The 27,113-nt window shown below is 41.9% G+C and overlaps 2 protein-coding genes across 3 annotated transcripts in view; both read right to left on the bottom strand.

Moving 5' to 3' along the window:
* iqsec3a (IQ motif and Sec7 domain ArfGEF 3a) overlaps positions 1 to 12,260 on the bottom strand; it is a 103,841-nt gene extending 91,581 nt beyond the window's left edge. The window contains exon 1 of the mRNA XM_040146976.1: positions 11,647 to 12,260. Coding sequence (XP_040002910.1) covers positions 11,647 to 12,260 — 614 coding nt within the window. The remainder of the gene's footprint in view (positions 1 to 11,646) is intronic.
* Positions 12,261 to 23,070: 10,810 nt separating this feature from the next.
* On the bottom strand, positions 23,071 to 26,918 carry LOC120800701 (troponin I, slow skeletal muscle-like). 2 transcript variants are annotated; one of them, XM_040146988.1, is made up of 8 exons: positions 26,821 to 26,918; positions 26,200 to 26,205; positions 25,967 to 26,008; positions 25,372 to 25,413; positions 24,400 to 24,531; positions 24,212 to 24,301; positions 23,659 to 23,841; positions 23,071 to 23,489 (listed from the first exon to the last, which is right to left on the bottom strand). In XM_040146988.1, the coding sequence occupies exons 3-8, from the start codon at positions 25,985 to 25,987 to the stop codon at positions 23,388 to 23,390; spliced, it is 570 nt and encodes a 189-aa protein (XP_040002922.1). In that variant the 5' UTR covers positions 25,988 to 26,008; positions 26,200 to 26,205; positions 26,821 to 26,918; the 3' UTR covers positions 23,071 to 23,387. The 2 variants fall into 2 exon arrangements, with proteins under 2 accessions (XP_040002922.1, XP_040002931.1); XM_040146997.1 differs by lacking the exon at positions 26,200 to 26,205 and having other exon boundaries at positions 26,821 to 26,868.
* Positions 26,919 to 27,113: the final 195 nt, after the last annotated feature.

A 27,113-nucleotide genomic window follows, 5' to 3' on the forward strand; every position in this document is an offset into this window, starting at 1 on the left:
AAATCTTTTTTTTATTGTCAGCAAATGGCTTCAAGAAATTTTATACCACTACAATAGACAGTTGCCTGAAGCTACCCATATCTCATCTTAAGAATGTTACCTTCCCAAATAGTTAGCTAGCTAGCTATAGCTACATTTAAGAGAAATATGCAGTCAAACGTGGATGACATCAACAAAGCGGCATGAGTTGTTGGGAGTCGACTAACAGAAATAGCAAATCAACATATCTCTTTGATCGTTGTGAAAAACATTAGGCTAACTGCTTCCCTGTCAACAAAAAATGACGTCAGCGGGACAGATATGTCACACAAGAAATTAAGTAGCATGAACCCAATGTCAGGCTGAATGAATGAAGTAAAATTGAAATAGCAATTCAGGCTGATTGTCGTGGTCTCTGAGTTGGCACAGTGCAGAATCATAAGAATTTATTTTAATTACAGGGCATGGTACAATTAATGGCTATATCCAATGATAAAGTGAGGCTGCAATCTCTTGGGCAGCTGTGCAAGCCATATAGTGGCATTTACTTTGCCGATTTTCCGCCAAGTTGTGCGTGACCGGAGGTGGAAGTATGGTAGCTACAATTTTACTGCAGAGATGAATGGTGGAAAAGTCAATTTTGTGTTTCTCTGAACTCCCGGAGTTCTACAACTCTTCTCTGATCCTGCTGGGAGTGAGCGAAAAGGGCAGAATATATCAGAGGACAAGAATACAAGGTCAGAAAAAACTTATTGTGATCATTTACATTTAGTTGCCATCTGCAGCGTCCTCGTTATCTTTGTGCTGCTCTTTATTCTGCGCTCTATTTTGTGCAAACTATCCGCTCTTATGTGTGTTAGTTTGGTCTGAGACCAACGCTGGAAAGACATTTTTACAATGACTTCACCAGGGGAGTGGTGGAAAAGTTTTCAATAATGGCGTAAGCATCACTTAAGGATAAAATCGCAGAATTTCAACTGGTAGTGAAAACGAGAAAAACAAAACACAGAAATGAAATTCACTCATTTTGCCAAAAAAGCATCCGTTTATCCTATTGTTTTCATCTGATCTCCAGCTGGTGCCTCCACTATTGAGCAGTTTTAGCAGCTCATATTGAGCATCAAGCTGCACTGTGTTGCTGCGGGGCCATCTGCTGAAGACTTGGCAGTGGATCATATATCACAGATATTTTCCCCTCGCTTCACACTGATGCTTGACAGCAATCAAAGTGACACGGTTGTCATATATCAGCCAGAGTTCGGGCTGATGAGGAAAGTCCCGTCTTCCACATCAGCAACAGTGGCCATACATATTGTGCTGAAGTAAATAATTTTCATTTTAAAAGGAGGGAGAGAGGGCATGTAGGCAGATGATGGGGGAGACATGACAAAAAAGAAAAGAAATTTCTCTCCTCATCATCCACTTACAATAACTTCTTTTACTCCAGTTCCCACACATATGACTCATTCAGATGTCATGTCCTGCTTATTTCATTTGCTTCTTTTAGGATTTGCTCCAGCATGAAACCTCCAATGTCATCACAGGTTGAGTCATTGGCCCCTCCCCCCTGGCAATGCGTACCTGATGATGTAATCCTGGCATCAAGGGCTTGACAGACGGGGCGTTGATGATATAACCACAGTGCAGGGGAAGGGCAAGACGCCTTTATGAACTTCTGAATGTGAAGGCAAACTTCTATCCGGCAGACCCAAATGCTTATTAAATGTCACAGATAACACATCAACGAGGCAGATAAAATTTAATGCATGGGCACACAGACACATGGTGGTTAGTCATTCTATCTGTGGCCTCCAGGAAAGGATGAATTCAACCAAGCATTTAATGCAAGGTAACAAACCCCTCTCTATAATATTATGCACTGAAAAATGCATACACAAACAAAATACATAAATTCTAGCTGTGACATATATGTGAAACTAACTGACAAATTAGTACAAAGTAACTGAAAGACGAGGGCCCATAGGCGTGAAGATGGCGAATGAGTGAGTAAATGGGTACCTGAATGGTTGTAGCTCCTGTTTTTTTTTTTTTTTCTCGCACAGTACAATAAATCATGCTTGAGACTTGGTTGAGGCTGTTTGTGATGTGTGGAGAAGACCAGCAAAGCCGATTGGACATGCTGTGCCTGTTCCGATCAGCTCTGCAGTGCCTGGAAGCCTTAGGTGGACGGCTTTGAACAGTTCTCTGGGTCGTATAGTTAACCATACCTGACATTTCCCCAGGCAAGTGTGTGCCTGTGCATGTGCATGTGTATATGTGTGTGTGTTTGTGTTTGAGTAGACAATGCTACAGCAGACATGGCAATTATGTTAAATAGAGAGCAACGGCCAACAAAGGAAGCCTAATAATACTCATACATATCTAACATTGCATATGAAAAGCAATAGCCTGTAAACTCAAATGCATCTAAAGGGCCTTAGCCCTAACTCTGCATGAAGCAACATGAGCCAGGGACACCCGAATAATTTTTAGATCAAATTTGAAAGAGTGGGATTTTCAAATCGCAAAAAGCTGACAAAAACAGTGAAAGTTTGAGCCAGTGAGTGTTAATTTCCCCGGCAGCTGTAATGACAACTGTCCTCGGTAAATTACTCATCTATATCTAATAATGTTAATTCTGACGAGTGACTAAACAACAACAAAAAAGAGATTTTTATGCTTGGTCTCTGTAAATTTTGGTCACTGATGGTTTTATGGAAGAAGAAACAGGATTGTATCATTTTTTACAATTTAAAAAATAAGGATCTGGCTAAAAATTGTCTTTTCGCTGTTCATTTTGAACATAAAGCTGTCCGGTAGCAAGCAGGTAGCTCAGTTGTCAGGTGACAATGACAGACAGCTGATGGATGGAGATGCCTGAATCTCCCAGTTAAACCTTCAGGCATATCATATAGTCGTTTTAAGCTTTTCACCTTATCAAGCTCTGAACTGAGGCCACCAAGATTTGGGGCTGTGTAGCAGTCTGTCCTCTCAGTCTGAGTAGCTAACGTTAAAGTTAGTTACAGCAACTGCTGTGCAGATTTTGAGGTTATGAAGAAAGTTTGTCCGGTCAGTTTGTTAAGCTAACGCTACAGTTAGCTCAAGCAGCTAAACTACAGATTTGGGGTTACGAAGAAGTCAGTCTGAGAGGCTAACGTTAAAGTTAGCTCAAGCAGCTAACTTGCAGAGCTGTCAACATTACGTGTCGTCAGTTTGATATCAAAACATTGTCAAATGTGACCAACCAACACTTTGTCATTATTACCATAACTGGCCAACTATGCAGCTGTTATCAATAAATTTGAAGCCACTTTTAAACGTCATGATTATATTTGAACATTATTGGATAATCTTGATCATCCCACTAAAGCAATAATAAATCTGGTCAATTTTTTGAAAAAATATTAGGGAAGTTTACTTGGAAGTTGACTCTTCTCTGACTGAACCTTAGGAGGTTCATTAACCGCATTAATTTGATCTGATTAACTAATAATGTAGAAACAAAACACATTGAGGTGAGGCTTAGTACAGTCAAATTTTGTTAAATACCACGCAGACCACAAATACTGTATAGGTTTGTAGTTTAGTTTATAGAAAATACTAGAATTTAACATGCAACGTTATTTCCAAAACTCAAAATTGTATATTTCTTCAAAATTTTCAGCCCATATTAAAACCACTTGCCTAGCCCCCCCCCCAACTGTACACATGGTTCAAAACCATTACAATTGTCTGAGGGATTTTCAGTGATAAAGCTCTCAGGAGCTGAAATCTCTGCGACAGATGGATGGGCATTTTTCCATAACTGCACACTGTTCTTTCAAACAACCTTTATTTCATAAGCTAACTGACCACTGAGTCATACAACAGCATTATCCGCCCTTGAGGAACTCCACCATCGCAGCGTCGTCTTTGAGGGGCAAGCGCTGGAGTAACACACTTTAGTATCATGGTCAGCACATCTGTTTCCTTACGACACTGCATTCGTTAGCAGCTGCTAATTGCCAGCTAATAGTACATTCTGTGCTGGAGATAGAACAGGTTGTAATGCATTACAGAGCCACTGAGAGAGCAATACATGAGGGGTGTGTTATCAGGTGCTACACTTCACATCTGCACATGGTATAAATTAATGAAAAAACTGGGCAGTCATTAAAATTTTATTGTTGGTAAGCTTCTGTTAAAGTGGCCTCTCCTTAAAATATACTGTATTTTCTGCAGAGCCTCTCTTTTATATAAAAATAAGAGAAATTTAGTTTTGGTGCCAAATTGAAATATGTATGTAGCTTTAATCATAATAAAACTTGTTGATAATATTTTTGACATTTGTAAAAAGGGATGATAGGGAGGAAAGGTTTGATTATTTAATGAAATTATCTGCTAACGTTGTGCAATCAGCTTGAGTGACGCCAGATAACAACACTGATGTCATTTCCATTTGCAAACACAACGCTGAGATATGTCGATTGCATACTAATGGCACACACACTGTGCTGATAGCTCATTAGACACACTGCTCATTTGTATGAATAAGAAATGAAAATCATCAATCAGAAGACTGAAGAATTGAGCTCCAACCAGGAAGGAGGCGAGTCACTTCGTAGCTAGTGCAACATGACTAACAGCAAAAACATTAAAATTCAATGCAGAGTCGTAATGTGGGTGTGCAGTATTTGCATCTAAAAGAGGATGTCATATGAGTGTCAAGGACAGGGATGACACATCAGTCTTCTAGTGAGTCGGCATGGTGCCCGAGTGACAGAGGACTGCCAGTTGGGAGCCATGTTTAGTAGAAAATGATGGTTGAGACAAACTTTGTCATTTTGATTGATCGGGAGAGGCAGAAACTGTTTTAGCCAGGTTATGAAGGAAAGCGGGACAACATTTGGACTCCTCAGCCCTGTGGGACTTTCTCAGTGTGTTTTGTGCAGTCATTCTGCCCTGTTTTGTTTTTTGGGGGTTTTTTTGTTGTTTTTTTTGTAATTTGTCTAGTTATTTAGCCCATGTACATTTGTGCAACATTCTCACAATATCACCCGCCCCCTGTAGATCTAGACAAAACATCTGGCAATACCTGAAAAAGTGCAGCAAGGCAGGCAAAACATACCATCAATCAAAGCTACCGGCTAGAACTGGCAGACATTATCACTAGACAGATACACAAAAGCCATGCTTTTATTGTCGTTGTATTTTACCATCAAGACTTAAAGAGAGACGCTGTTTACAAGAATGGGGATGCCTAGGATGCCTAGGATTTGCTTAAAATATAAACGGCTGGAAAATCAGGAAAGGGTGTATGACCTTTGATTTAGAGAGGGAAGTTTCCACTCAGTATTGCATGTACTGAGATAGCGAGCAGTGCAAACTTATTTATATGTACTGAAGACAATATGATTTAATTCAGTAATGGTTATACGTTAACTTAACTAGATCACACATAAATATAAGAGATCCAAATTTATTCCATATATCTCCTTACAACAGCAGTTTTCATGTTCATTTAACATCCTTACACAAGAAAAAGACAATCCTGAATGCACATGAACACACACAGCTGGATTACAGACAACTGGGACTGTCTTTCACCTTGCTCAAGTTGTGCATGAAAAAAGCTAATATTCTACCAGGGAGTCGGGAATCACCCGGCAGCTACATCCTCTGAGGAATGAAGCAATTTAAAAGCACTATGCACCAAAAGTGATATTCATAATTTGGATTCCAGCCGCAGCAGAGCCAAGCCACCCTGTCATAACCGAGCAGACGTGATTCCCATTCAGACAGTGGGGAGGGGACGCGGAGGAAAGAGCAGAGGCTCGCAGGAGAGGAGATTCCACCGCTCAAGTAATGGTGAAGGGAAGGAGAAAAAGCGGGGCAGAGAGAGAGAACGAGTAGTACAGAAAGGACCACGGTGCAAATTTGAACTCCTCACATCCATCACCCACCTATCTACTTCTCGCTGAATCCCCCCCGCTGTTGTCTTTTGGGAGACAAAGTGTGTCTCCCAAAAGTGTTTCTCTGTTTTTCTTTGCAGAGAAAACAGAGTGTCGACTTTTCTTTCAGGCTCCAGAAACAGTTATTCCTAAAGGGTTGTTGTTTTGGATTGTTTCGAATTTAAAATCTGGGTCGAAACTAAGCCAAATGTGTTGCCCGGCAAAAAGGTTTTTATTAATCCACTGCACGCTACCTGCCATGCACCAAACGTCAGACGGAAAAAGTTTGCGATCAGCTGCTGAACAAAGTGTGGAGCTTACCATCTTAAGAGCCAGATACAGAGCTTAAAGATTAGTGAATATTGGACTCAAATTCATTGAGTGGATAAACACAACTTTAAATGAATGCTAATGCTGTCTTCTGAATGTTTAAATAAGCAACTCCTTGCTAACACATTCACCATAAAACTTTGTAGGGTGGTAATATATCAATGATGTGTTTTAAAGATTGTTCCACTGCCATCATTTAATACCCCTTTAATGTTGGGTTAAGTTTAGCCAACTACTCGGTTAAGGATAGAGAACAATCTGCTAACGAGAACTACTAGCTTGCTTACGGTTTATGAAAGATTGTGGTCATGGTTAAAAGATACAAGTTATCCTAGTCTGTAGCTAACGAGTTCAAAACTGTAGGGACGTCTTAATAATTGTAGGCAGCAAACAAGCCAAAATACTAGCGAGAAGGCAGCAGCCCTTTGATGGCTCTGCAGTGCACACTTTATTCCATGAGCTGACGTTTCAGCATTTGCGTTCCTTCACCGGAGCTTTAAGAAGCAACGTTGACTGTTAGACTGTTTTAGAAGATTGGTGCACCCTGCCATCCACCCCGATCTCGTCCCTAAGAAGGTTTTTGCGATGAGAAAACCATGTCATGGCACTTCCCTATCTATGCCGCTGACAGTTGACCTCCATTCATTATTGCACATCCAAAAGAGGCCACACATTAGGAAAACATTAGATGCATGATTTTCTGCAATTACAAACAAATGACTGATACAATCAATTTCTGGAGAGGACGGTGTCACCCAGCTTGCAGCACAACTCTGCAAGCTTTTGGGAGTCTAAACTTTCACAGCTCATGGGTAGCACAGGTTAGTGTGGCTGTAAGGTGGTTTAGCGTTGTGTTGGTCGTGTATTGCTCCTACAAAGTCTTGAGTATATTATTTAGAGAAAAGGCCCATGATATATTAAGATGAAAGATACCCCTAGCTTTAGAATAAGCACATGGTACCTAAAGATCAAGGCTAGCATGGCTCTAAAGACGGGGGAGCCTGTGCTGGCGAAGCTCCATTGATCTAAGAGCATCAGAACAAGGACATGCTGTAGAATCCAGCAGGCACTCAGCGGGGCCACTCTGTAATGCATGCTATGTTTTTGAATATGTGTGTGGTGAACTCCCCATCTCTGAATGCTATCATTATATGCAGAAGATGACATACGAGTCTGCGTTCTAAGCTCTGGTTGGTACGAGGCCAGTGGTAGGGAAACGAGGACACGGCGGGCGCCGAGGGAGCCACAGCCAATGCGGAAAGGCATGCGGGCTGCCAGGTGGCGTGTGGCATGTTAGGGTTTGCATGCATTAGTTGTTTTGTATGTAAGAGCTTAATATATCTGTGAGTGTGTGTGTGTGTGTGTGTGTGAGGGGGGTGGGGGGGCATGGAAGCAGCAGAGAAGCACCTGGAGCTATATGAGAACTCGGGAAATTCCACCTGAGGCTACACTTAACGCCACTCTTCTCGACTCCCTCCTGAACACACTTGCCACCATTCACACTCACTCTCTTTTTAACGCACACACTTGGCAGCCGCCAAGCCTATACAGAGAAGCAAAGGACAGTGTGGACTGAGGGCTGCAGCCCAGCCAGAAGTTGAGTTAAGTGGTGGAGAGTGTGATGGTTAGAGGATGGGACTGAATACTGATCCAGACTGCAGAGGTGGCTACTGTAGCATAAGCTGCTGATTACAGGAGAAGAGAGGAGAGGGGGATTGAGAAGAGAAATGGAAATTTAAGACACAGTGGGTTTAGATGAAGGGGACACAGGACAAGAAGAAGGACAATCAAGGAAGGAAAAGGAGTAACGAGGCATGTGGACGAAGGCATCACCTGTAGCCTGTAAACAAAGCGTCAAAGATTGGGAGAAAATGAGAAGAGGAACAATGAAATCTGGAAGACAGGATGGCACAGAGAAAGACAGGGGGAAGACAGGAGACGACGGGATCGCTGAGGGATTCCCTCCGATCACACGGGCCCCTCAAGAATCTTCCTCAGACTCAGTAACGCAGCTGCAGCACTTCAGACTCTCTGTCTGAGAAGTTGTGGCTCACACACCAGAAACAACTTTTCAACCAAATGCAGTTCGGCTCTGAAGGCACCCTTGATTTGCATTCCTCACATTGTGCCACTGGAGGAGATGAGGAATCCATGATGTGAGTGAGCGAGCGCTTAATTTTTCATTTAGAGCTTTGCAATGGATTTTCTGCCCCCCTTTTTAATCAAGTAGAAACAAATAGATGAGTTGGGAAAATGGTGGTTAGGTTGGGAATCCAGTACGTCCCAGCTACAGGGATTATGTGGTGACTTCCCTCGTTTCCTTACCTCACTAATTAACACAGGAACCTATTCATGTCATTGAAATTAAATTAGTTTTATCGAGGTTAAATTTACCGCGGGCTAGGAAGAATGCGGTTAAATACACAGACACATAGACACACACACACACACACCCTTTTTATTAGTAAATTTGTTCCTGTCATCCTCCTGCTAATAGAGATGTGTCACTTCCCCTGCGCTGACAGCACAGCGATACGCCATCTCGTCTGACCGGGATCAATGCTCTAAGTGGAAATTACAATGCTGCGTCACGTCTCCCGCCTTTCATGTGTCACTGCTTTTACATTAAGGAGAAGATAGCATACAGTAGGTTGTCTCGATCTCTCTCCAGTTCTCCTCTCCCTTTCATTGTTCATTCTGCAAAACTGTCAGGGGGCACGGTTGGTAAATCACGAATGAACCCACCTATTGAACCCCCCCCCCCCACCACCGACATTTATTTCGTACAGCTCATATCTATGTGTGTGTTTTCTCCCTGTCTGAGCGAAATCTACGTGCCAGCACTTGTGTTATTTCTAGTATTCATGTTAATGTATACCATCCCTGACCCCCTACTCTTTAGGAATTATGTCTTAATGGCACGATAAATCAATCTGGATTAACAGAAACAATGCAAACGCAGCTGAGTGGAACAGATGGGGCTCAGCGCGGTGCGTTATGCGTGTTAGAGGGTGCGTGTGCGCGGCTCCAGTAGAGGAAATTCATGTGACCTTGATAGCAGCAAGCAAAGAACATTGAACGCCAGGGACAGTTCTGAAGCACATACAGTGCAAGTTTTCAGTGTTTTATTCTTTCACAGCATTGAATCAACGGGGATTCAGTGCGTTTTATTGTATTTATTTATTCATTATTATTTTGACACCGATCACAGAGGCTGCGTGGATGATTCTCTGCGGCGGCTCGTGGGCGGCTCGTGAGGGTAAACGAAGGCAACAAAATACGAGGCGATCCTGGAGAAAAAAAACCTGACGCAGTCAGCGAGGAACCTGCGACCTGAGAGAAGATGTGTTTTCCGGCAAGACAATGAAGCTCAAGGCCAGAGCTATTGGGGAATGGCTTAAGAAACAACAACTTTAAGGCTATGATCTCAATCCAATCGATAATTTGGGACTGCAGATGCAGGCACCGAAAACGTACAGTATTTACCAACACCTATCAGAGTATTGTGGATGTTACCATTATGGAAGTTTCACTTTTCAACTAATACTGATTTAATTCCATAAAGAGATCCACTAAGGAAATCTTTGGCAACTTAAAGTGTCATCTTCACTTGATAGGAATACATTTTTTGTGATATACTCTATAATACCACCTACAATCTACTTTATTTATTTCATTACAGACGGTTATTTTATCTACCCTTTAATACCCTTTACCAGTGGCCATGTATTAGGACTGCAACTAATGATTATTTTTGTGAAAAATACCTTTAAAGTCCGTGCTCATGTCTTCAAATAGCTTGTTTTGTCTGACCAACAGTCCAAACCCACAAATTCAGCCGGTTTACGATCACATAAAAGAAAGAGAGAAGCAGAAAAATTCCAACTGAGACGCTGAGACCGGGAATGTTTGGCTTTTGTTTTCTGTTTAAAAATGACTTACGGGCTATCGGGACAGTTATGCCGATCGACTAATCAATCGATCGGCGAGCCGTCTCAGCCCTAATTTGTGTTTTCATGCTCCGAAATGGGAATAAACAGGCTGAATATCGGAATTCAGCAGCTCTGTATGATACCAGACAGATAACATATATCTACAGAGAAGAGGATTCAAGCTCATCGAGGCTTATCGGTACCTCTGGAGTGGCTGTGAGGTGGTGATCTACAAGCATCCACAAACATCTCTCCGTCTTTGCTATTATTCCCCCCAGACACAGTACGTTCCTTGCGGTGTAACATCTTTCAGCTACTGTCTTAATGAGGAACAAGCTGTTATGGTCTTACGCACAGCCTTCAAAGCCAGTGATCTGCCTTCAGGAGTCCGCGCTTTGCTTGTTTTAAGATGCCTGTTTACACTGTCACGCTTCTCTCCCGGCACCTGGGAAGATCGCTCCCTCAGCCAGTCCCCACACGCAGATGCATTTTTTTTTTTTTTTTTTTGAGAGAGAGAGCACTCGGCTCATCCCGCATTCAAGGCGTGGAAACAGAGGTGGGCCCGGGAGAACGGCGCGCTGTAACCCCGCGGGCGGCAACTCAACCAAACCAGATACGCTGTTATTCAACCAAACTCCTGTTCCAGCCGCCCCAACAGAAAACAGTCACTCCGTTTTCATCCCCAGCGTCTAGTCCCGCCGACTAATGACCATCTCCCTCGGTGCAGAATGAACAAACCGCCACTTTTAAAATGCCAGCCTGGGGTCCCCCAGAATCGATTTTAACGGGGCAAACAGCGGAATCAATGATGTGAAAATACAGGAGGAGCTTGGACTACCTGTCAGGAAAAATCAAGCCTTAGCCTCTGAGGAAATGTGAAGTTGATCAAAGGGTAAATCATGTGCAAATGAACACAAGGCTCATTCAGAGACTTTTATTTATTTTGTATTTCTAGAATAATTTCTGTGGTTTCTTTTGTTTGTTTGTTTGTTTTGTTTTGTTTCCCTGTTTTTCCTCCACAGCTCCCCTCACAAATGTTTGGCCACGGCCCCCTTGCGGGGACATCTGATTGTTTCCTGGTCAAACGCATTGAGCCCAGAAAACTCGCCGGAGTCTAAATATCCGTCTTTTTCAGGGGTCACCGAACCCTCTACTGAGTCTTGTCGTGTGCCTTTGACGAGGCAGGCGGCCAAGCCTGACGGTGAGGCGGCACAATGTCACTTTTTGACACGCAGTGCCGGTTCTGGCATTTTGAACGAAAGGTCGTGTGGGAGAAGGCGGATGACAACACTGGTATGAGATAAATACCCAGAAAACTTAAGCTGATTTGCGCCTGTTATAGGAAGATTTTTTTTTTTTTTTTTTTTTTTTGTAGTCAGGGAAACTAGATCTGAAGAGTCCCTATAACTGACTGTACATGTCTGGTTAAAATAGAGATGGTGTTTGGCAGTGCACACAGCATGAAAGCTACTTACTCCGCTTTCCTGGCCAGTCCAACTGAGCGGCAGAGAGCGGTGGGAGTCTGCGGAACCAAGGACTTGCAGCAGGGGCTCCTCTTGTCCTCCTCCGCGGAGTCCGGGCTGGCTTGGCTCGTTTTAGGCGACTGCGGCGAGGTGGGGACGAGCTGCAGCTGCTGCGGGTGGTGGGTGGACGGCGCAGGAGGGGTCGGGTGCTGCTGAGGGTGGGCCGACAGACCGGGGATCTGCTGCGGCTGCTGCTGCTGCTGCTGCTGCTGCTGCTGTAGCTGCGGCGGCAGCGGCGGCGGCTGCTGCTGCTGCGCCTGCTGGCCGACGTGAGCCGCTGCTTTGTTGCTCCCCGGGTGCTGATGGAGGTGGGCCGGCGCCTGGGGACTTGCGCTGCGGTGCGTCGGGTGGTGGTGGTGGTGGTGGTGATGCTGAGCGGGCTGCTGGACGTAGTGATGGGGGTCCCGCAACAGTCGATTCTCCCCGATCAGGTCCTCCACTTTTCGCTCGAGTTCGTCGATGCGTTGGCGCTGCGTCTGGATCAGGCTTTGCTGGTTCTGGACGATGGTGGTGAGCTCCTTCAGGTAGAGAACGGCTTTCATTGGATTATCCAGCAGGCTCTCCATTACTGTAGCTGTGGCCGTGTGCCCGGCTATGTTGACTTCTTCAGCTGTGTCTGGCGCTGCGATCTGACAATGGGGCCTCTGAACGGTGCGTAACCGGGATGCTCTGGCGGCTGTCTGACGCCTCTACGTTCTGGTGGTGCTGGGTAGTCTCTCTCTCTCTCTTTCTCTCTCACTCTCTCCCTCTCTCCCTCTCTTTCTCACACACGATGCTTCGTGGAGGATACCAGAAATGGTGCTGATGCGAGGGGGGGTGGGGGGCGCAGCATCAGCGGAGGCGGGGATGTAGTGGACGTGTGATGTCAACACGCAAGGGAAGCCGTTTCGCACGTTTCACGTGGAAACTCAGTTTTTTTTGCATCCCCATGATTTCTGACCAGTCTCTTCCCAGGAAAAGCGAAGGTTCCCCTCGCTCAATTATTTTATTTGCCACTAAAATAATTCTCACTTTACAGAGCTAAACCAAACTGCGTGCCCTCCTCACTCGTCCACTATAGTGCTTTAACATCTACAGGAGAAATTTCAAGTAGGAACATCACATAATCCTGCGGGGCCACAACAACGCAATGCCCGACACTTCTCATCCACTCCAGATTTGCTTCTGGTGTTCTGGATGTGGATCCCGAGGATCCTGTTCTCCGGGTGAAGGGTGAACTTTTGTCACACAACACTCTTGGCGTGTTGGATGGTGACCATTTTTTCTGGATGTTGCCCGGCAGGGTTGGAGAATAAATGGCAAGGCGGGGAATGTAATTGCTTCCTCCTAATGCTGCTCACTTAGCAGCTCAGTATGAAAATGATTTGATAAAGTGTGGATCTTTAATTGCGCAGGTAAATGTGGGATGCCTTGAGCATATTCATATTCACCATTGTCAGGGAGTTTCTTATGTGCAAACAAATCGTAATAGCCGGGGGGGGGGGGCTATACTCTCCCCCTGGTATGTGGAGATAGCAGCAGGAATTTCTGCAAATTTGTTCAGCCAAAGGAGGCTGCTTTTCAGTCTGTGCCTTGGTATATCTGACTTAACCAAAAGGGAAATAAAAAAAAAACAAAAAAACAAGTCAACCAGACAGATAGCATGCAGGCATAGCAAGGAAAGGAAATGGGTTTTTGGTTTGCAAAGATGATCCCTCCTGATACAAACTAAAGTGATATCTCACTGAGAGGGCGCTCGGCTGTTCTGGTTGCTGTAGTGTGATGCTTCAGATTTGTACTTCAGTTTTTGCAATTGAAACGTGCAGGAATTTACACTCCTATCACCAACGAAATCACGTCCGCGTGCATAATAGGTGTACTTAATTGTGTTTTTGTTTGACAGAGCTTTCCACACGGACAGGATGATTCAAACGGAAAACTGATGTTTAGTCACGATTTTTCTTTTTGAAATCCAAAGGGTGCTCACATTCAAGATCAGTAAGTTAATGTTAATTAGTGTCAAGGTGTGATGAAGCAAAAGACATTCTGCCAAATTCATCCAGAACAGGAATGGCATTAATGATGTGCTGTGATGAATGCTATTTGGTACGGGAACAGAGAAAGAACTGAAATGGATTTACATAGTTATTTTCTCTTGACAAAGACATTGTTAAGAGTTTTATCAGACTTCTTAAAAAACAGCTCAGAGGAAAAATAAATATCATATGACCTTGAGACAGTGAAATATTAGGACCGGGGTGGTGAGCCAGTGTGGGTGCAGCCAGGTCCTTCTTTCCATATGGCTGCTTTACAAGCTGCGTGTAGTGAAAAACGGCTTGAGCACCCGACCGGCGACACAAGGCTGGACGGAGCCAAAAATTAGTTTTGCAGCAGGACTGTAAAAGTGGAAATAGTGCCAGCAGTGACTTTGGCACTTGGGTGACATCTGCAAGGTTCAGCCTTACTTATTATGGACTCTCTGCTGGAAGAGGTGCAGCCCACCTTTAACACCAATTACCTCACAGAGGAGTCTGAAGCCTGGGAGGGTCACACATCCTTGATCTGAAAGGACATGGACTGAACTCAGTGTGTGATATGAATCGCCAAGTTACCATGCATCTGAAGATAAGGAAAACCTTAGGTGCCCTTTCGGAAATAATATCCAAAACCTAAGGTAAATACTTTGAATTTTAATTTCATCACATTTAAAACCCCGTACAACCTTAGAGAGATGGCTGATATTCAAACTCCCAAGTCTAATTCCTCACTTCTGAACAAGAAGGGTTTAAAAGTTGGTTGGCAGTGTTAAAGTTTTGCCCTTAATACGGATTCTCCTGCAGAACTCTTAATTTCAAAACTGTGTTAAATCAATATAGGCTTACTCCCCAGAGTGCTGTTGTATCGCGGGCTTGTTGCTAAGTTGAAAGTAGACCAGCTGTATTCTTTCCCTCATTATTCAGTGGCTTTTGATGCAGAGTCTAAAAGACACAGATTGAGTGCACTGTTGTGAACCCGAAGCAACATCTGGAGAAACAGAAAATCATCTTTCGAGACTAAGAGTGTCTGGAGAAAATAAGCAATCCTGCCTTTATTTCTGAATGGCCATTGCACTCAGCACCGACATACAGTTAGGTATATGAGTATTTGGACAGTGACCCAATTTTTGTGAGTTTACCTCTGTGCAGCACCACAATGGATTTGAAACAAAGCCATCAAGATGAAATTGAAGTGTAAACTTTCAGCTTTAATTCAAGGGGGTTTAACAAAAATATTGCAGTAGCTGTTTAGGGATTACAGCCATTTTTATATATAGTCTCTCATTTTCAGAGGCTCAAAGTCGTTGGACAAACCAACATAATTATAAATATAAGGATTATTTTTAATACTTGGATGAAAATCCTTTGCAGTCAATGACTGCCTGAAGTCTGGAACCCATGGACATCACCAAATGCCAAGTTTCCTCCCTTTAGGTGCTTTGCCAGGCTTTTACTGCAGCCGCCTTCAGCTGCTGTTTATCTGTGGGTCTATCTGCCCTCAGTTTTGTCTTCACTAAGTGAAAAGCATGCTAAATTGCTTTGAGGTCAGGTGACTGACTTGGCCATTGAAGAATATTCCATTTCTTTGCCTTGAGAAGCTCTTGGGTTGCCTTCATTATCCGTCTGTACTGTGAAGCACCGTCCTGTCAGTTTTGCAGCAATTGGCTGAATCTGAGCAGATAGTATAGTCCTATACACGTCAGAATAAATCCTGCTACTTCTATCAGCAGTCACATCATCAGTAAACACTGGCGAGCCAGTTCCATTGGCAGCCATACGTGCCCATGCCATAACACTGCCTCCACCATGTTTGACAGATGATGTGGTGGCTTTGAATCATGAGCCGTTCCTTTCCTTCTTCATTCTGGTACAAGTGAATCTTTTGTCATCTGTCCAAAGAATCTTGTTCCAGAGCTGGGCAGGCTTTTTAAAAATGTTTTCTGGCCAAGTCTAATCTGGCCTATCTGTTTTAAGTCTTACCAGTGGTTTGCAACTTGTAGTAAACCCTCTGTATCTACATTCACGAAGGCGTCTCTTGATAGTAGACTTTGACAATGACAGGCCTGCCTCCTCAAGAGTGTTCTCGACCTGGCTAGATGTTGTGAAGGGGTTTTTTTCCGCCAAGGAAGGAATTTTGAAATCATCCCCTTTAGTTGTCTTCTGTGGTTTTGCTGAGTTCATCAGGGCATTCCTTCTTTTTAAGAATGTACCAAAGTGTTGATTTGATCTTCTGCCATCTGTCTGATAGGTTTGTTTTGTTTTCTCCGCCTAATGATGGGCTACTTCACTTGCATCGACACCTCTTTGGACATCATATTGAGAGTTCCCATGAACACCTACCAGATGCAATTCAACAGTTTGGACCTTTTTATCTGCTCAATTTGTCATGAAATAATAAGGGAACAGGCCACGCCTGGCCATGAAATTGATTGACTGTCCAATTACTTTTGAGCCTCTGAAGATGAGGTGACTACATGACTATGTATAATGGCTGTAATTTCTAAAGGGTTAATGAGATATTTTTGTTCAGACTCCACAGTGAAAGAAACTATGCTGCTCATTAATATTGATTAATGACTTGTTGCAGGCACCCGACTTGACTCAGAATATGAGGGATTTTTTGCCCTAAAATGAGTTATTGGCTATGGATGTTTAATGTGTCATTAGCATCCCTTTGAATGAAATGAAATGCAATGAAATGAAAACAGAAAGTTTTTTCTCAAAATGAAGCTGTCATTGTCTTCTTTTGCTTGTGAATGATGCCAAAGAAGTCGAGCAAGTTCACTTAGTAACAACCTTTTCCAAGGACTGTGGAGTTTTAGTGACACTAGGAGATGCGATAAGATGGGACAACACGATAAAACAGTTAATGTCAGGTAGAGATAAATTACTTGCAACACTACATTTCATTAGTGACACTCTGCTGATGAGCAAGTCGCCAAGTTATCGACACCATGAGCGTCTGGTAAGAACAGCCAACTCAACTTTGATTTTATTTGGAGGAATCAAACTCACTACATATGAAAAAAAGCCATCACTGTCAAAGACCTCTCTGAAGGTGGACCAAAGGCAAAAAGACTTTGAATGTATGAATGGAACTTTAAAACTGAACTGGCTGAAACCATATGTTAAATCCCCCGGCAGTATCTGGCACCTATTCCCTCAAAGTATATTTGACGAGATGGGTGGTATGGAATTTGACTTAAAATGTGATCACAATATCACCAAACTGACTCTTAAGCAACAGGTTTAACTGTTCTGGAAATAATTTTACAATCACAACTTCACACCTCATAATACATCAGTATGGAACAACAGATATATATTTCTCAATAGAAAATCTCTGTTTTTTGGGAACTGGATGGATAGGAATATTTGCTGTTTTATGGACCTATTGGATGCGAATGAAGATGTATTACCGTACACTTTTATTAGTTGTAAATATGACTTTGATTGCAACCGCAAAGAATTTAAATCTCTTATCAGGGAAATACACAATACATTCCTTCCCCAAGCAAAGAAATATATCATTGTACCCTCAGTCCTCATCTCATCTCTCCCCACAAAATGAATTCCACAATATGTGGAATTCATTTTCTTGATAGAAGGCGTTCAAACAAATTCACAAGGTCTATTCTAGCAAACAACTTATAGCCTGCTCAGCCTTGTGGAAGTAATATTTTGAATATTTTTGACCAATCAACAGTATCCAAACTGAAAACTGAAAGTTCTTCAAATACCCAGTTTCACCCAAAACTAAAGGAATTCACTACAAAGGAATGATATCCACCCTGACTGAATTTTTAAGAGTAAGATTTGGCTTTTAGAGAAATGAATTAGTTATCTGTTCAGTTGATTTTGAAAGAACAAAGCATCTCTTTGTTTAATAGCCAGTTGTTCTGGAAACAAGCATGGAATGGCTAAGCAGCAAAACAACAGCAATGCCTGCTATAGATCATGATCGTATTTGGTGTTTTATTACAGGACACTAAATTGGACCTAATGGTAAAATGTTTTGCTCATTTTAGCCAAATTCTTTATTCATAAGGCTAAATTTATGAAGACCTCACCCATCTTCACGAGCGGCAATAATGAAAGAACCAATGAAATACCTTAAAAACTAACTGGATCACCTAGTCAATCTGTTTGTTTGTGTGTGCGTGTGTGTGTGTTATTTTGTTTTACTCTACTTAATTTATCTTAATGTTTTTTTATACATATTCTATTGTCTCTGTGTAAATGTGTTGTCTCTTATGGAGTGTCTGTTCCTTCTACGGTATAAATTTTTATGTTATTAATGACTGCCTTAGAGTTTGTAAAGTTGAATTTTTCTACAATTAGAAAAAAAAATCTGGTAAGAACAGCAATTTAAATGATTTAGCCAGGTGGCAAACATGATTATTTAGTATCTACACAGCAAGTGGCTGTCTTAATGTAATACTTAAAAGGTTTTTTTATTTTTATTTCAACATAAATATCATTAAAGGAAACGTTCTTTCATCTTTCAATGTATGCAAAACTAAGAGTGTACTGCCAATGCTATAGCAATCCATCCAACAGTTGTCGAGATATATCACTCTGAATAAAAAAAAATCAATGGTGGTGATGCTAGATGAAAAGTCAGAGGATCACCAAGGTCGTTAGGATTCATCTTCTGGGGACCGCAACTGTCTGTACAATCTTCCATGCCAATCAACCCAAAAGCTGTGCTAACATTTCAGTCTGGACCAAATAGATGGGCCGACCAACCTACAATGCCCCCCCCCTTAAGCCAGGCTGCCTAAGGTGGCTGAAAATTAGTTTACACGGATTAAGAAGGGTTTGAAGATTTCTAATCTCAATTCGAATGTTTAAACTAATGAGAGTGAGAAAGTCTCACACTGAAGGCAGAAAACAATGCAGATTCCTCCCATGAAGCATACTGCTGAGGTGTTAGCCACATAAAACCAATTATTCTTTATTAATTTACCCGTACTATCTCTACACCAGGGAGGAGATGGGAAACAGATGAGTAACAGAAGGAGTTTAAAGCTTCGAGTAAGGAAAGCTGGGCATTTTGTACAAGGGGCTGCAACTAAGGGTTACCCTAGCAATTTGTAAATTCAGTTGGGTTTACAGTTGATTTTATTTAGTGCCAGCAATGTCGTAAGTGACACATTTCTGCGATGGGGAGCAACTTATTTTAAAAAACCACAAGGACTTCTTGAAGAATTGGACAGCAACAGCTTACATAATGTTCGGTGCTGCTGCCAAGTAGTAGCTGTTTTTGCAACCTTGTACCTCCACGGTTGCACTTTTAAAACATCCTCCGTGGTGGCACGATTACAACATCACTATTAATAATTTGTTGAGACAGAGTCGCTCCAGGGAGACCTGAGGCGGTGAAGGGGCAGCTGAGCGAGTCGCTCTGTGTGTGTCATGTAGAGGGCTTTGATTGCAGTGGCTACGTCAGCGCCTAGGTTTAGTTTACCCAGAAATTACCCCTATTTTTATACTATGTGTTCAGTTGAATAAAATATTGACTATGAAATACAATTAAAACTAAATAACAATAAAATGACGTTCAAAGGAGCTGTATTCTTGTTATGTTGAACATGAGATCTGATTTGTACGGTACTTTTATTTGCAGCCCTTTTGAAAGTGCCCACCTAATTAAAGCGAGGGGAATCTTTGATGGGTGATTCTTGTTGACCCCTGGCCAGCTTTGGTGTCCAAAACCAATACCCATCAGCCTCCTGTCCTACCTTATTGGCTGAGAGGAGATCAATAATGAGAAGGGAGCAAGGCCACGGGCACATATTGTAGATTAACTTAAACCATTGGATGTGATGGCTGGAAAAGTTGTAGATGTTGCAGTGCTGAGATTAAGATGCACTTTGGCTGCATATATTTAGAAATGAAGGGTTATGATTGTTCAGTTTTATGTTGAGCTTTTCCCAGAATGAGAAATAAGGAGATACAATTTTCTTGAGGGTTTTTGATTGAGAATTTCTTGAATATTTTCCTAAGTTTGGTGAGTAGTAAGAGGCATGTTCAAGGTGAATGAATTGTGTGTGTTGAATCCTGACTGGGAACTGCTACCATATTTAAAAATTGATACCTCCATGAACAAGTCTCAGGACTGTAATGTTGAGCAATTCAACCAGTTCATCAAAAGGTGTATGAATACTTAATGTCACAATATTCTGGATCCCCTTCCCATATTGACTCACTTCCCTCTGTGATTTATAGATTCTCTGTAGCACGGTTCGGGACGGTGAATACATGAGGGGAACGAAGGCAGGCCAAAGCCCGTCACAGGTAGGCCTGACCTGCTGTGAACCGCCCGCTGAAGCTGATGAAACAGCCCTGAAACGGCTCTTACGGCGGGGGAGACGCACAAAAACACAGAAAATACCCCCCATGACCTCAGTCAAGTTTAAAAAACATTTTTCGAGAAGTATTATTTATTTATTGGTTTATTTAAGACGGGGAAGATTAATAAACCTTGCTGTAGATGCACCGGAGTGGGCCAAAAGGCTGTTTTTCATCCGTATTCTACTGGCAAATGTTACGAAGTCACCCTAAAATAGAATATTCAGCTGTTTTTTTTAAAGCTTTCATTCTCTGGGCTTAGTCTGATGCCCAGCAGAAAGCCATTTTTCAATGCATAAGCCAAATGTATGCCGAGTCATATTCGGCTTCTCTGCATATCATTTTAGAAACCATTATTATATGGATGTTTAAATATGAGGTAGAACACAAAAATAAAGTTAAAGAAAAAATGAAGTGGATCTGCCTCATTAGGCAACTTTAAATGTGGGCGCATGTGAGGGGAAGTTAACCCTCAACTCTTTTGCTGGGTCAAATGTAATAGCAGTGAATAGCAAATGTATGTCTTCATTATTATATTTTACAGTCATATCTATCTGCTCCCTGTGAATATTTCACCGATGCTGAAAAGAGATTCCCCCGCTCTCCGCATCCACCTGTCGACTGAGGGGAGCATATTGCGTATACGGTACATGTGTGTGTTTCACTCTGTTCCAACACTTTAAAATCCACCAGTCCAATGCTTATTTTTAAAGCTCCTATTCGGCAACATTACCTTCATGTATAGACAGGCAAGAAACAGTATTGTCTGTCTAACCCACCCAGTCCCTGCGGCAATAAATACAGTCACATTTATTCATCAGGCCACACACAAACACACTCACACTGCAAACACAGTAATCTACTTCAGTGTTTTCTTTGCAGACTAACTCTCATTTTTCTTTTCCATTTGGGGTTATTTCATGAGTGAAATGAACTGACACTGCTCAGCGTCACAGTGGTAATTATTTATTGCCAGGCTCCACTTGTTCTTCCATCCTACAACCTGTGGAAATACGGTTTTGTTTTCCCCCGAAAGAATGAAGATCAAGAGTTGTAAAAAACGGGAGCACCTAGAGGCTGCTTCTTCGTGTGTCATCCTTTTAAGTCTGTTTTATTTATGTAGCCCCAATTACAAATCACGGATCCAAGAAGACGTTGAGTAACTTCCAGGTGCCGCCAAAACAAGAACCTCCTCTATCACGACGACAGGGAAGGGGATAGACTACACAAGTTTAGTCTTGTAATAACACTTGCCATCTGTGTTTTGCTCGGAAACAGGCACTGATTGACACAGCATTCTTCCTACAAACATTTTCTTCTAATGATAATTAAGGCTTTTCCACAAGTGATGTTTTTAAGATACAGACACGGAGCTCCTCTACTTCTCCAACTTCTTCTACAAAAACAAAACTTTCTTATTCATACTCTGTGAATTGTTTTCTTCTAAGGTAAGAAATTGTCTGCTAAACTTAGAGTTGACACATCTGCTTTCCAGACGTGTCCGTTTTGCAAAGTTAATATTGAAAAATGTGAAAAATTGCACATGTGCCGCAAAATTGAAAGGAGACTTTTTAAAACTTGAGGCAAATCATGAGACGGTTTCTGGTGTTTTAGTGAATTTCCAAAGCTGAATAGATCCCATTCAGTTACACGTTTCAATGTTTCCCGCAGAGGATGTATTACCGCAATTGTGGACTGCCACCAAGTGGCACTATCCGTACAGCACAAGTGTGACCAGCGTGTTGCACCCCACGAGCAATGTCTGACACTGGCTGTGGTGGTTTTGGCACATCGAGCCACACCGTGAACGCGTTTGTCATCTCAACAAGGTTCATGGGAGGCTCCAGCGTCATGACCTTTTGCATTACATTCAACAGTCACCGTCATGTGGTGTTGACATGAATGCACTCTGGATATCACATCTGGAACATTTGTTCTATGTGAAGGTCGCTCTCATCGAGGCCTATTTATAGACACAGAGCGTCTATCCATACCCGGGTTGCTTTTCATTATCAGCTTGCCAAGACTGAGTGCAAGGGCAGACAATAGGTTTCAACGTGAGCAGGAACATCAGCAGAACTTAACATTAACACGCATGTAGTCCACGCTGCACATGCAGATAGATAGGACAAACTGAGATGAGAAGGATGTGACTTTTCATCATCCATATGTCACACAGTCAGCAGTTATTGCTATCCCCCAAATTGTGAGTTTGTGTTAGTGGTTTTTGACATTCTGGAGCGATGTGTATCAGCTGTTTAAACACACTCTTCTTCCCATAACCAGGCCACAAAGGCATACGATACACCGACTGAAGTGCTCGCTCAGGGATCTCGAGGCTATTGTTGGTCTTACTGTCATACTTCAAATAACAATGGCTGGGCGGCAACCGCTAGTCAACCCACTGACACATACAGAGGGAGCACACGCATGCATGCATGCAATGTGTAGGACAACGGTGCCTATGGGTTGCGCTATCCAGCTCAAGGTTTGCTTTCCGAGGCTGGGAGTTATGGAGGACAACAACATGGCTAAAAATACTCGGCCCAGGTGTCTCAGAGAGATTCACAATCTGCTGGAAAGTCACATTTCCTGTGGTTTATTTCTATCATCAAACTAGTTTGATTATACATAGTTTAATTATATAGCCTATTTTCTTTTGAGTTTAGTGAGCTCATGGCTTCCTTATTCAAAATTCCCAAAGCTTGATCTTTATTTTGTTAATGAACTTTATTTGTTGCCTGCAATTTCAATTACATTGACTTTACTTTAAATGTATTCTTTCACTTCCTCTTTTTATGGATGTGTCTACGAGATCTATTTAAATATTATGAAGTTGAATTTAGGTTGGTAACACCTGTTGTTCCCCCTCCCTCGACTTATCATCTTCCTTTTTTAATCCATCATCAGCTAAGCTGCTCTCCATCCTCGTACATGCCGCGCATAAACCAACTGGTGCCAATAAAATGAAACCTGATAAAGTCAAGTACAGATATGGAACATCAAAGACTGAAACAATATCTGTTTATTCATATCCACTTTAACTGCCTAAAGATGTGGTAACAAAACAAAACGAAAAAAAATCTTTGGTAACAAAAAACATTGGGTCTCATCTCATCCTAAACTTTAAGTGCTCTGAGTCATTGCTTAGAAAATGGCCATCAAGCAAATAGAGGCACAGCTGATGAACTGGGGGTTATACATGCTTTTGACCTTATGCTGAATTCCTTAGTCGATTAGCATTCAGATAATTACTCCATATTTCTGTCTGGACAGTTTCCTTTTCCCTGCTTTTAATAGATCAGCTTCATCCTTTGCAGTGGCTCACTGTGCTCCGCCGCCTGTATCGAACATCTTCTTGCGGCCCTCCATGCCTGACATGGCCTCCACATTCTTACGCCAGTCACCCACTTCATTAGTATGCACCTGGGATTGAAGAGAAAGAGATCGAAATCAAAACACATCTCATTCCTGAGAAAAGGAGTGACTGACATGTGTATCCCTAGTAACCAACATTTGTGTGCACTAGGGAGCATCTAGGGACTACGAGAACCATCAGACTGACAGACTAGAGGTTTTGTTAGTCTTGAGTTACCTTGTCTTGTTTGACGTCCTCCTTCTTCACAGACTTGAGGTTAGCTCTGAGGTCCATCGAGCCCTTGTGTTTGGAGCCCAGGAGAGCTCTCATCATCTCATCGGCTGACACCCTCACCTTCCTCAGGGCAGGTTTTTTGAACTTGCCTCCAAGGTCCTGTATCTTCAGCTTCAGCTCATGGATCTAAAAAAAAACAAAACAAAGGATAGGACGGAATGTTTGAAACAAACACAAAACCAGCTACAGCAAAATTCAATTTGTGCTCATGCTTCTGGGAGGTTCTAGCTTTTACTGTTCAAGCAAATAAGCTAAAACTGCAGCAATAATTAATTTCCAGGAGAATTGTGCTGGAATATAGGCATACAGTGCATTATGGTTTTGAACCAAAGGTACAATGGTGGAAAAGGTGGTAGAAAGGGTTTGTTCTCCAGGTATTAATATCTGGTTTCAAGCCAAAGAAAGAAACTTTTTTTCCCTCATTTTAAAATATCGACTGAACTGTGCAAGATAATAAGAAGAATATGTGCTAGACGCAGGAAGATGAGAGACTTACATCTTTGTTGTGCTTGCCCACTTTGTATTCACAGTCATATCTCTCCTCATCCACAGTATCAATTTTTGCATGAAGCTGCTTGCATAGATTCTGAGAAAAAAATATTTTAAACATATTACTTAAACATGGTAATACATTTTCTGATGTAGGTGGGAAAAAGCTGGTCTTTTGTGGTTTATGACCCTTACTTGTAGCTCATCCATTGACAATCCAGACAGTTGCAAAGGGGGCAACTTCTCTCCTAGATAACGCACTTTCTCTTCCTCCCTGTCCTGGGTCTCCCTCTCCAAATCGTCACAGGCTCTTTGGAGGAGTAGCATCTGATTGGATGAAACGTTTACCAATCAAAACAGGGCATGGAAATCGGAGGGGAACCACTTTAGTCTGGTCAGTCAGGTCCTGAACAGACTCCAAGCTGCTATACATTGAATTTATGTCAATATGTGGCAAATAAGATGTCTCGATTCGATATACAGTATATCTGCTACTACATGTGTACAGTATCCCAAAATGTCGTATAATACACCACAGCTGCCAGGGTGTGTGTGGGAAGACTGGAGTAGGTCTACTAGTTTGAGAAAATAGAAATTATTGTGTTTTGATTTAGAAAAAAATATTTTCATATTGAGTCGGCTGTAAGACCTTAACACCATACACTGTGACTCAGAGTGTGCGAATACCAGTTAGCAACCAAGCAGAGAGCCGTCTAAGCCATTAGCTAAAAAATAAGTTACAATAGTTAGCTAAAACTCATGGACGTAAATTGTTGATATGTTAGCTAATCGTTGAATAATGGTTGAAATAGTTTGCCCAAAGTAATAGATGGTTGAAACAGAAAAGGTAAAAGTAAATGATGAATGGTGAAATAGCTAAAAGTAATGATTAAACAGTTGACATAGTTAGCTAAACTAGCTAATGGATAAATGGTTGACATCTCCAACTTCTGCCATGGTAGTAATACAGTAGTTGCAGTATAAATGACCAAACTAACATACACATCGACCTTAAATTGTACAAAAAATGATTCATTTTTTTATATAATTAATGCTGTTAAATAATATCCAGTTCAATCATTTGAACACATATGGAACATGACGAGTGGTGTCTATGATGATTCATCGGACGGCTGATATATCTTCTGGTATATCGTAACTACTCACCTTGAGGGAGAGCTTGCGAGAAGCCGAAATCTTCGACTTCGGCTGTGGAAAAAGGTGTTTGTCAATATAATTTCACAATTTCCCAATGCAATACACATTTTGGTCATAAACCCAAACAGTTATTGAAATTATTGGGGTTTGTAAAGGGGAACATATATATAAAGAGAGAGTGGACACAAGTACAGGTACACTTGGCAATATACTATCAAACTGCAGGAAGTTGAGTTGCATCAACATCTTAATAATAAAACTGGACATTATAAACTTCAGAGGTTCTTTCAGGGGTTTTATATTGAAATAACTCTGAGATGTTCCTGCTCAGCTGACAAGCAGTAAAATGTACAATATGTACGGTACATTTACGGTAAAATTTGTACGGAAAGACCCGTGGGCGTCATCACTCGACACCACATACTGCAGCCCCATGTGAAAAGATAATACTTTATTATTAGGATGAAGTCAAGGGGAAAGCTCTCGGGGATGCTGATAACAACTCTGACAGATAACCAATGCCAGATCTTTGACATGTGCACATGGATAATGTGTCCTCTCTCCACGCATGGAGGATTAACACTGTGGAATATAGCTGGCTCACCTTATCCCCTTTGGGATTCATGGCTCTGGGTCTGTAAGGCTCCTGAAACAGCAAGCAGTGTCAAATGAGGGTGACGATGCTATATGCAATCGTAATTAGGTTTAGATTAGACACTAAAAGAGATTCTGTTTATTTAGTGGGAGAATATACGTAGCTCTCCTTCAATCAGTTAAACAAATATGAACCATGACAGTGGCATTCAGAAATAAGAGGATAAAAGGAATTTTTCTTACCTCTCCCTATGTATTATTTTCAAAAAAAACAAACATCACAAAAGAGAAACAGTGGTGTGTATTAGTACAGTATAAGGATAATGCGTCACCCCACTAAACCACAGTGTAATTTGACCCATCAAATCACCGCATAGCACACAATCCTCAGCATCCTTTGACAAGAAGATTAAAGCAAGGATATCTCAAGAACAGTGCCCTCCACTATATTCAACATCGTCGCACTTTGTTGCAGTATGACTAATGACAGCTCAGGAGCTTTGTTAAAAGCTACAACATCTGAATCTGACAACTGACCGAATACCGACAGCAGCAGCAGAATTCACAAGTACATTTGGTAGAACAAGCCTACTGGTTAGGCTGATTTTTTTTCCCCATATGTATTACAAATAAAAGTTTGACCTCTGGAAAACTGGTAAAACATTGTCTATAATAACAGTTATTTTTAACAACTGTTCTGAAATATTCAATGAGCTCTGGAAATACTTATTCAGACTCTCATCTACGCAACAAAAAAATGACAAATAATTCTGCAAAACTCTATCAGAAACTACATACAGTTGTGGAATACATACAGAAAGGTTTGAATACTCGAACAAAGCAATAAGCCAATAATTTTGTTACCTGTGAATGTGAATGGGTGTCTGCAGAAGCGTGGAGAGTCAAACAGCGGCCGCTGAAGACAATGGGCTGTCTTTTATGTGAGCCGTGTGACGAGTGGACAGCAGATATAACGTCTGGTCCCAAGAATGTGCTGGCATGAGACCAAGCATGAAACATCGACTCCCCTGACACTGCGACAACCCAGGGGAAGTGCAATAATAAATAATGAGCATGATATTGTCTAGATATTACCTCATCATGGGTGAAATTTTATTGTTACCGCCTTGGAATGATAGGGAAATTATATTAATTCA

This window comes from Xiphias gladius, chromosome 2 (genome assembly GCF_016859285.1).
Source record: "Xiphias gladius isolate SHS-SW01 ecotype Sanya breed wild chromosome 2, ASM1685928v1, whole genome shotgun sequence".
Taxonomy (NCBI): Eukaryota; Metazoa; Chordata; class Actinopteri; order Istiophoriformes; family Xiphiidae; genus Xiphias; species Xiphias gladius.